At 35.4% G+C, this 11,979-nt stretch overlaps 1 protein-coding gene across 1 annotated transcript; it reads right to left on the bottom strand.

Moving 5' to 3' along the window:
* Positions 1-7,921: 7,921 nt before the first annotated feature.
* Positions 7,922-9,171, bottom strand: LOC132841669 (anti-sigma-I factor RsgI2-like). Its single transcript, XM_060864095.1, has 3 exons — positions 9,083-9,171; positions 8,943-8,999; positions 7,922-8,735 (listed from the first exon to the last, which is right to left on the bottom strand). Exons 1-3 carry the CDS (start codon positions 9,137-9,139, stop codon positions 8,235-8,237), a joined length of 615 nt encoding a protein of 204 aa, XP_060720078.1. The 5' UTR covers positions 9,140-9,171; the 3' UTR covers positions 7,922-8,234.
* Between the last annotated feature and the right edge of the window lie 2,808 nt (positions 9,172-11,979).

Below are 11,979 nucleotides of genomic sequence, written 5' to 3'. Positions count from 1 at the left end.
CTGGGCCAATGCAAGGAGGATCTGGTCCAATGGGTGGAAATCTTTGGCCAATGGGAATGCAACCTTGGCAAATGAGAGAGGGTCCTGGATCAAAGGGAGGACATCATAGGCCAAAGAATGAAAGTTCTGAGCTAATGGGAGGACATCATAGATCAAATAATGAAAGTTCTAGGGCATTTAGTAGGCATCATAGGGGAAAGAATGAAAGTAATGAGCTAATAGGAGAACGAAAGAATGACAGTTCTGGACGATTTGGTGGAAGAGGTTCTCAGCCTCCAGTTGTGGTGAGTTTACATAGTACACTATACATCTGAATTTCTAGAGCTTTCCTCTGAGCTGAGTAATGTTAATTTTCATGAATTTGCCAAAATGGCACATATATACACTTAATGAATCGGGTGTACTGACACATGTCACACTTTAACAGCCTGCTCAGATGAGGGCATCAGATCCTGACCAAACCAAAGGATCGTTTGGTAATGAGAACTTTCAGGGGTTACCTGCCAGTGACAACGGAGAACCAGACTTCCCAGGATGGCAAAGAAATGTAAGAGGGTTAAATTTGAGTTTTTACAGATGAAACCTGAATATTAATTGCATATGCATCACTTCATCCTACATGAAGATATTGAGATTTTTAAAATGATTTGGGAAAGTAGGTCATTATGTAAGTTAAGTAAATACAAACCACTGATTGACTTCATAAAATGTTCCCAAGTTCATAAACTCATAACAACTTAATCAATACAATCAGAATCCCAAATATGAATAATATTCAATATTCAAATATGAATATGTTTTGTCCTTTCACAGACATAAGAATGCTTTACAGCCAAAGTGTTACTTTGCTTTTTTAAATTGCATTAAAGTTTGTTGCCAATATTTGGACAGGGTTTTGGATCTATGAGGCCTTTAGATTATGGTGCACATGGAGGGCCACATGGAGGGCCACATGGAGGGCCACATGGAGGGCCACATGGAGGGCCACATGGAGGACCACATGGAGGTGGAAGAGGATTCAATGTAAGCCAGTAAATGACTTTAAAATATCATGTTAAAAAAAGGAACATAAAAATGATCAAATAGTTTTAATCATTATAATTATTTTAACAGTAGTAACACAAGTATGATGTTTGTTTTCCCAAAATATTTCACCAGTTTTATATCTTATTAAAAAATTAAAGTGAACTGAAGTATAGTGAATTTCACCCACATGTGAATTGTGTTTCAGCCAAACACGCAGTTCATTCCACTGTTCAAGGTGAGATATTTGTGGATGTCATACGATTACATTATAATACACATTACATTATAATTATTATTAATTATTAATAATAATAATAATAATAATAATATGTCTGTAATAATGACTCTTATATGGATTCACATTTAGGCAGAGAATATCACACTGCAGGTGATTATGTGATTTTTATCTATTATTATTACTTATATTTTATGATACACTGTAAAGATTTACAAAAACTTTTTTTTTCTCTGTTAGGGTCTCAATGTCACGCTGCCTCTGAAAGAGGTAATTACAGTAACGTTAACTGTAAAATACACAAATTACACAATTCTTCATGACAGTTAATTTTTGTGTCTTTTTTCCACAGGGGGAAACTATTTTCATTTTACCAACAGTATGTTCTTTTGTTTTATTGCTTTATGTGCATTAAAAGTAATATATTTGTACGGTAGTTTAAAATAATCTTGTTTTAATTTCATTCTCAGATCCCGGGATTGTCACAGGTATCAAACGTCTTCCAATATCAAAGGAAAAATACTGACGTTATTATATAAACAGGAATAAAATGATGTATTCTTCTCTTCCAGATGGACAGAAACGCTCCTCAAGCCTACGCTACGGTCTTTAGACTCGTTCCTGTTATTTTTTTTCACTTTATATTTATATTTCAGTCAAATGTCTGAACTGCTTCACAAATGTATTATTATCTTCTCATTATTTTACAGTATGGAGGCATGTTTGGTGCTCAGGTAAACCACCCCCCCCCCCCCCACACACACACACACACACACACACACATACACACTTCATTGTTTCTCACTATTGCTTTATTAACACATTCTAATGTTTATAACATTAACAAACCAACTTTCCGTCTGTATTCAGCCCTATTTGAAGGTTGCCTACAATCCCAATGCTTCGGTAATTAAATCCCAAATAAAAATGATCTTTACTGCATTTCTGTTTAAGTGAATAAAAAAACAAACATTTTTATTCTTTTCCAACAGCAAAGATTCTCATTTGAATACGGAGTCATGCAGTTCGTAAGTAATTATTCGACTAACAAATACGAACCATCATCATCATCATCATCATTATTCTGTTGTGAATTTTCTAAATGTGTCTCTTTTTCCTCATCATGTCCAAATTTAATGCACAGCTTCCATCTTTCCTGAAGGTCAGTGTGTCTAAAGCTTCACATACAGTTATATACAGGAGCTAGAGGTTTGTCTGTAACATCATTTATCTTTTTTATTTATTTCTTCAGGCTGAATCGGAGAGTAATGAAGACACAGACATCTGAGATGGAAGACAGATCTGCATCACACACCATTTTAAGGGTATCTATCTATCTATCTATCTATCTATCTATCTATCTATCTATCTATCTATCTATCTATCTATCTATCTATCTATCTATCAGTTAATACTAAGTTCTATTTCTATGAATCTAACTCTCTATTTTTTTTGTTTCTGTTGTTTGTGTGTTTACAGGAAACCAGACTCCCAGAGCTTACTGGTCTGTGCAAACATTAATGACTTTAATGACATATGGGATCGCGTGTGTGTGTGTGTGTGTGTGTGTGTGTACGGCTTCTTAATAAATGAAAATCTGTAATGATTCCTTTTTATCATTCATTAAACACATCGGCATTCACATATTTGTCTTATGTCTTTATTTCTGTTTTGACTCTTAATAATTCCCGACTCTGCGCTGTGATGTAACACCGGAACTGACTCTGTTCAGCTCTATTAACCCTTATAAGCACTCCCAGGTAGAAAAGGTCATAACAGCAGCATCATACAGCAGCTAAATGAGAGTTAAAGGTTCTCTACATCCTCTAAAGCAGCAGATTACAGTGGCAGAGAAATGCAAAATAAAATAAAAAAATCATAAAACACAACAACATTAAAGACAAACCGGAAAAGGTAGGTATAATTTTTGAATGGAAGTCTTACTGCTGATTGGACGATACATCTGTCACTCAAGATATACAGGAAGTAGGAAATTGTGTAAAGCTTTGTGCATGTGTGGAGTTCTGGGTTCACCTTAAATTTAAGAAAATAACAATTTCCATTGTCAAGCAAGAAAAGGAACAACATTCAAATGCCGTGATTCTTAATATGTTGATCTCATCTAATGGCATAAAGATTAATTTGTGATCTCTAAAAACATGCCTGAGGAATACAGGAATGAATCGAAGACAAAACTATCCCAGATTAAAGGATGTAAGGAACACTATAAAAGCATCTCTGCATGGACCAGGAAAGTTGTTCGGTTATCGGACAACATGGTTAGAACTTCAGCAGAAACACAAGTTGTGTGTTAAATGTGATGACATTATGCAGTTGCTGCAAGAACTTAATCCATAATTGACAGAACAGAGACACACTGTAGATCTGTTCAACATTATAACTCCATTGGACCAGACGATCTGTGGCATGAGGATGGATACACTGAAGCCATTTGGTTTCGCTATATCAGGATGCACTGACGGTTTATCGAGACGCATCCTGTGGCTTATTTGTAGACCAACTAACAATAATCCTGTTGTTATTGCAGACCTACAAGAAGAAAACAAAAGCGTTTTAAATGATGCAATGCATTTAACACTGGACTTGTCATGCAGAACAAAGCACGATGAATTAGTATATTCTGAGTTGGTGCCAAGTGAGTTCTGACTGTATCTAACATCTCTAAGCTGGGAGTCGTTTTACTGGAATATATTTAATTTGTTTTATTGTGAACATATTTAACAATGGATTAAAATGCTTTAATTGCTTTGTCTAGGAATTTAATAAACAATGACAAAAAGTAAAATTGGATGATTTTTATTCTGAAGCATTGAGTAGGGGGGGGCACGGTGGCTTAGTGGTTAGCACGTTCGCCTCACCTCTCCAGGGTCCGGGTTCGATTCCTGCCTCCGCCTTGTGTGTGTGGAGTTTGCATGTTCTCCCCGTGCCTCCGGTCCAAAGACATGCATGGTAGATTGATTGGCATCTCTGGAACATTGTCCGTTGTGTGTGTGTGTGTGTGTGTGCGCCCTGTGATGGGTTGGCACTGCGTCCAGGGTGTATACTGCCTTGATGCCCCATGACGCCTGAGATAGGCGCAGGCTCCCCGTGACCCGAGGTAGTTTTTTTATAAAAAGTCAAGCAGTGTAAGTTGGCATACAGTATGGTATCCGAATTGTGTTGCACAATGTTTAGTAACTCTGCCTGTTGCTCTTGTTGAATAATAAGCAAGTTTTAATTTAAAGGATTATAAGGAAAAATAGCTGCTTTGACAAACGTTATATAAACTCTTTTATAACGTCTTTTGTTTTAACAAGTGTGTTATCAAAACCCTTCAAATAAGAATAAAGATAATGTTGAACTGAGATTTTACAGCATGTTTAACTCTGCCAATTCTACATAATATCAAGTATGTGTCACTGTATGTACACGACAGAGACGAGGACGACGAATAGTGACATTAAAGATGTCATTTTAATAATCAGACCAGATTAAACTGGCCACGATCCATTTTTCTTAATTTTCTAATTATTGTACATGGACATCACTACCGTAATAACGTCACTGCTGTCGACCAAAACATCTCTGAGTGTGAAAAGAAGAAAAACTGTGTCTATTGAAGAGTTAGTTACCACCATGTATTAACACACACACACACACACTCACACACACACACAAACACAACCTCAAATGAAATATTCACTAGCATAGTGCACTAGATAACAAGGGCTAAGTGATGACGTAGACTAGTAAAGTGTCATTTCTAATGTTTTAGTAAACATAAAGTAAAGAAAAGATTCATAGAAGAAATCAATCAAATGAATCAAATTCATTTTTGCTGGCCGATTTGCTCTTTTTGTTTGTATTTTTTGCATTAAAATCGTATGCAAACGAGGCTTCTTTTTATATAAATAAATACATGTGTATTCTCAGTATTCTAGCTTGGGATGAATGTAATGAATAGAATTAAAATTAAAATAATTATTTAATTGTAATGTAATTGTTTCTCAAAGAAAATATCATGCACTGTTTTTATCATTTGTTTTCATTATGCAAGATAACATTATATGAATTATGACAATTTGAGGAAATGTTTCTTCAACGTGTCAATATTTATGTTGTGTTTTGAACGTACAAAAAAAAATGAAGTATTATTTTGAATGTGCAAGTATCCATTACTGTGTGCCATGTACTGTGCATACACAAAATACAATTTGAAATATGTTAACAATATACTCTTAGTACCATTATAAGGACATCTTTGTACTTTATACTCAAAAGGGTACACATTACTACCTTAGAGTACCAATGTGTACCTTAATGTACAACTATAAATTTTTGGGGTTAAATAAGGTACAAAGTCCTTTTAAGGGTACTGTCCCAGTGGCAAGCTGTTCTATTTCTTTCTTTCTTTCTGTTTTATAATCATATATAATCATAACGCATATAAAGCATGATTAAAAAAATCATGATTAAAAATAAAACCTGTCATTTACACAAGGGTTAACTGAAAAAAAAACATATAACACTAGACATTTCGTCCCCCCCACTTTTTAAATGATTTCTACGCCCCTGCGATAACCGACAATGAGTGAAAACAGTGGTGATGAGTATAAATAGAGTCCGGGTGAACAGACAAGTGAAGACGGGAAACAAACATGGTGGATGACGGGGTGCAAAGGATGATGGGTAATGTAAAAAATGTAAATAAGGTACAAACATGTCCTTTTAAGGGTACTGTCCCAGTGGCAAGTTGTTCTATTTCTTTCTTTCTTTCTGTTTTATAATCATATATAATCATAAAAATCATATAAATCATATAAAGCATGATTAAAAAAATCATGATTAAAAATAAAACCTGTCATTTACACAAGGGTTAACTGAAAAAAAAAAAACAGATAACACTAGACATTTCGTCCCCCCCACTTTTTAAATGATGGCTACGCCCCTGGTGGGAGCTGTACCACTTTTTAGTTGGGTATGTCATGTACGCAAAAATCATGAAAATCTAGGGCGTTCCAATACAGTTTTGTTTCCTAAACCTTATTTTCCCCATTAATAAAATGAGAAGGGTTCTAAAAAAGCGTAGCCTTTCTATTGTGTGATTCGTTTTCTTACTTATTTATTCTATACGATCTATTTGTAGTTCTTTTGCTGTGTTGAAGGAGCTCACAGACGCTCACTGTCCACTTTCGGTTCATTTATCTAAAAGCTCCTACAATATAAAGTGCTGCTAGTTTATCTGTGCTTTCAGGAAGCTCCGCTGGATTAACTGTGGTTAGTTTTCTGCCGTGTCTCTTTAAAACCTTCAGATTTTTTAAATTTGCCGTATTTTAATCCACATTATGGGCAATACATTTTTTATACATTCATAAACACACAAGTTGAATTGTACCTGCTGTACTTCCTGTATCTCTTAAGTGACAGATGTATCACCCAATCAGCAGTAAGTCTTCCATTCGCAAAAAATAAAAACCATACCTACATTTTTAGGTTTGTCTGAAATGTCATTCTTGTTCTAATTTGTTATTTTGTTTGCACTTCTTGGCCACCGTAGCAGATGTTTTACAGCCCAAAACACCTCAGATGTCAAAGAAAAGACACTTCTGTAAATGTGTTTTTTTTTTTAAACATACACCAATGACTCACACTAAACTGCTCTGCTAAGACAAAAGCACATGAAAAGCAAAGCTTTCAACACTTCAGAACTATATCCTTTGTTTGGATGAAATAAAAATAATCCAAAGAACACTGAGATGTCCACAGGTAGGTGAAGCATGGTGAAGGGAGCATCATGATATAGAGCTGCTGGAGCTTTACATGTCATCAAAGAAAACAATGACCTCAAACATACAGCCACAACCCAAGAAGAATTTTCATGACCAAACCCATGACTCAAAAATTTACAGAGGTTTTTTTTTGTTGTTGTTTGTTTGTTTTTTTCATTGTGGCTCCATCAGAGAAGAACTGAAGATGATTTGTGTAGAAGAACGAGTCCAGACTGGACCATAATGCTGCGGAAAATGAATCACTTTACTGTAGATGCCCCAAAGCAAACAGATGTTGGTTATTTCTGGTGTCTAAATAACTTTGGTGGAAAATAATGAACATATCTTTGTTTTACGTTTCTGAATTTTATTATTGCATCAAATGTTTATTAAAAGATAAAAATTTGAATTCGTATCGTTTATTTGATTTAGTAACATTAGAAGGTCAGAATGTAAATGTCAGGACTGTAGGTCCACCAGAGGAAGACGTGAACGTTCTGCTGCTTAATTATTCTCAATGAGCCTCAGTGAGGTCACTAATCCTGTTAACTCACCATATCAACTTACCTCCATGTTCCTTCATATCTGAAATAAAAAACTTCCTACTTTCACTTCAGACTCTTTCCTTTCTTCCTCATAAAAAAGACAATTATTTAGACTTCTTATTTATCATTTTTATTATTATCTGTATTTATTCTGCAAAACAATGATTGGATGTTGATTATATATGCAGTGAATAAACTTTAAAATGGCAGTTTGTTAAATACAAATTTATTAATGAATTTTAAATACAAATTTAATTAACAAACAGAACAAAGAATGAATCGAGATTTGGGTTTCTACTGAGAGCAGTAACACAGTTAACTTTAATGTACGACTGTAACGTCTGATTTCATTAAAATTTCTATTCTGGACTCAAATCCTTTGTGGGCTTTACGTCACATGTGTAAGTTTAACACTGATTAATTATCAGGTGAGAACAGAAATGATTTAAGGAAATAAAGCATACATTGTGTTCAGCTCAGTAAATCTCTGGGGTTTTCACAGGACTGTGATGATACACAATTGTCTAGAAATAGAAAATAGAAATTGAGCTAAAACTTTATGTTTACTGAAGTTTACTTAAATTAATTCTAGAGATTCAGGAAAAAGGCACTGAAGTGGTTTGTATAAGAATAAGAAGCGGAGGACGCTGTGCTTTAATTCTACAGGCCAGAATTTACTGGACCTGGAGTTGGACCTGCTGTTGCAGCTGTAGTTGGAGATGGAGCTGGAGCTGAAGTTAGAGTTAGGGCTGTAGTTGGAGCTGGAGCTATAGTTGGAGCTATAGTTGGAGCTGTAGTTGTACCTGGATTTGCATCTGGAGCTGTAGTTGGACCTTGAGTTGCAGCTGTAGTTGGAGCTGGAGCTGTAGTTGGAACTATAGTTGGAGCTGTAGTTGGACCTGGATTTGCATCTGGAGCTGTAGTTGGATCTTGAATTGCAGCTGTAGTTGGAGCTGGAGCTGTAGTTGGAGCTGTAGTAGGACCTGGAGTTGCTGCTGTAGTTGGAGCTGGAGCTGTAGTAGGAGCTTTAGTTGGAGCTGTAGTTGGAGCTGGAGGTAGAACTGGAGGTGGAGCAGGTCTCAAACCTATAAGAAAATTCTGCAGCAGCTGACGGAGCTGATCCCTGGTCAGGGTGTTCAGTAAGGGAATGAACGGAAACCTCTGCTCATTACACAGAACACAGAAAAGGGGAGACAGAAAGAAAAAATATTTAACAACATCCACAGTCATGCTGCAGCTCCTGTATACAGAACTTTCACATCAATATTCCAGAATTTGATCTAAACACGATCTAATCAGAGCTCTTTGACTCTGAGATCAGAGTGAAGTCCTTTATATTTATATATAAATATTTTCAGTTTTCCAAACCTCATTAGAGTTTGAGTTGGAGAGCGATCGAGGCTCACGGTAAGGTTCAGCTTCAGGCTGAAAAACAGGTCATCAGAGAATAAATAACAAATCCACAAATAGAAAGAAAAACAAGTTTAAAAACATAAAATAAGATATACATGAGCCCGGATCAGGCTGAAGAGCCCCAAGCAGAACAAGCAGACTGTGATCTTCATTCTTCTGGAAATTGTTCACTTTAAAGTTGCAGTTTAAAGATCATTAATGACGGTGAAGAAGCTACAGCTGCGTGATGTCTCGAGTAAACACTGAAGTGCAGACGAACCTTCAGGATGATTTAAATACAATCAGGAGCCTGAGCTCATCATCTACTGAACACTGAGAGGATTTACTGATTTCCACAGATGCATATTAATGAAATAAATCAGAGCAGTAATCATCAGAGTGTGTTAATAAAAACACTTAAACACTCACTAATTCCTTCTGATGAGTAAGAAATAAATGTGTGTTTATTTCTGATCAGTTTAGAATAAATTCTGTAACCAGATGCTGAGCTTTAATAAACACGGCGGAGACAGAGACGGTGAGTCAGAGATTTCACAGAGCTTTCAGTGACTCAACTTCTCCTGTGGTAAGTGTTTACACCCAGAAACATGGTTTATTTACTGCTCCTGATAATACACACACACACAGAAACACACACACACAAACACACACAAACACACACACACAAACACACACAAACACACACACAAACACACACACAAACATGCACACACAGAAACACACACAGAAACACACAGAAACACACAGACACACAAACACACACAGACACACACACAAACACACACACAAACACTTTAAACAGAAATGCACAGAATTCTCACAGTTAAAAATGAAGTTCTATTTACGAAATATTTACATTATTGTCAACTTTATTGCAAATATTTAACATTATTAGATTAAAAAAAAATAGAAAATTACGAAACCTATTTCTGAACATTTTTACTGATAGGTTTCATGCATGCTGATGAATACATTAAAGCATGATGTATTATTTATTTATTTATTAGGAGATAATTCTGTTGTTAAAAAGGAAAACAAATATGTCAGTAAAACATTTTAAGATCTTTACACATTACAGGATTATAAGATTAGAGATGTGACTTGGAAGCAGCAGAAATGTTGGATGTCTGAGATTATTATAGACAGAGAAACTGTCCGCCAATTAATGAGGCTTTTAGATGGACAAAGTGTGGATCTTTGTTCATGAGGTCGTCTACGTTGACTTATAACATATATATACCAATCAATATACATAACAACATGTATATGTATATGTGTATATGTATATATACATAACAATCCTGGGTCAAACTTTAAAAGTCTCATTCATTGAAATATGCCACTTCTGCGTCATCTGTTTTTTTGCGTTTACACCGCAGCTGATTCCTCTGTAACGATCTCGCAAAAGTCCGGAGGCTGAGATTTATGTTGTGTGACTCCTTATATAAAATCTCTATGTTTGTGAAATTACAAAGAAAACAATACTGTATAATATTGTACATAAAATGAGTAACTGGGGGAAATTACGTTAGAATGATGATATATATGGCGCAAAAATACAAGAATTGCAAGGAAAAAAGTCAGAAATTCTAAGATATAAAGTCACAATTATCTTTTATTATTTTTTAAAATGAGGCAGAAACAAAATTCCATAGTACTTAAGTTCAAAACCTTAAAGTGTCTTAAATAATAAAGAATATTTGTTAATAATAAAAAAATATATAAAAAAACAGTGAATAACTTACAAAAAAAAAAATAAAACAAGAATAATCTTTTAAAAAAGATGCTGGAAAATCCAGCTGCTGATATGTAAATTTTTGGAAAGAATGAATAGAATAAAATGTGTAAAATTGTGTGAATGTTAATCTGCTGTTCTGATGAGGAGAAATCATAAATCTGTGCTTCTGCTGATGTGGGTGTTATTTAAAACATGTTTCAGGATGTACGTTGAAAAAACAATAGTGATTTAATTTCATTAATAATTCAGTAATTTAGCTCTTTATGATTATCATGTAGAGGAGATACGTGGAGAGACATGGAGGTGTGTCTCAGATCTTAAGCCATATAATGCAAATGGTTTACAGATGATGGTTTGATGTAATAATAATTGGACTCCTGAAACATCTCTTGTGTAATATCAGCAGTTTCTCAATGATCATCTGCAGTATTAATACGGCGTCAGGATCCGGAGCTGAGCTGAGACCAGGAGCAGGTTTGAGTCTTTCTGGGCCATAATTTCAAGACAGTAATGAATTTCCAGTGTGTGTTCGTGTTACTGATCGTCGGAACGATCGCTCAGGTGAGAAAAAACATCTCAGTTTATTTATCGATTGAAATATTCAGACAGAATCACAGGTGTGTGTTAATGCGCTTCTTCAGATACATGACGCCACCAGATCGTTTACAGGGACACATAATACAGCGGCGATAAATAATAAACACATCTTTAATAAAAATACAAAATAAAGGTTGGTTCTTCATGTGACATTGGTGAGAAGCTCGTGGTTGTTTCTTGACATTAAATGTAGCTATAAAAAAATTTGAAAATATTGCTTATTAGTAATATAAATATCATAATTGTCAGACTTGTGTTAGAGGAATGAAGACTTGAAGCTCTAGTATGAAGAAATGATCAGAAACCAGGACTTCCATGATGGAGAAGTTACGCAGGTTCCTGGTGATACTGTATTGTCCTCAGTCCTGAAGTGTTAATCAGTGTTTTTGATCAGATCTCTGGATCTCTGAAGCCTTCAGATGGAGGATGGAGAGGAGAACCACGCGACCACGCTGGACCACCTCGTCACGTACGTTCTGCTGATGCCAGGGTTCCTCAAGGGTTCTTTAGCTAGATACAAGCCTGTTTACGTTTCACCCAAAGTGACAAACATTAAAAAACATCACTGAGCTGAAGAACCACTTGAGGAAGCTTTCTATAACAGTGTCAGTTCAACTCAAACTTTCTCTTCACAAATCTGGTGTAAGAGGTAACGGC

Source organism: Tachysurus vachellii, chromosome 2 (genome assembly GCF_030014155.1).
Source record: "Tachysurus vachellii isolate PV-2020 chromosome 2, HZAU_Pvac_v1, whole genome shotgun sequence".
NCBI classification, from domain to species: Eukaryota; Metazoa; Chordata; class Actinopteri; order Siluriformes; family Bagridae; genus Tachysurus; species Tachysurus vachellii.
Note: the sequence above shows the minus strand (reverse complement) of the source record. Positions and strands in the feature narration are given on the sequence as shown.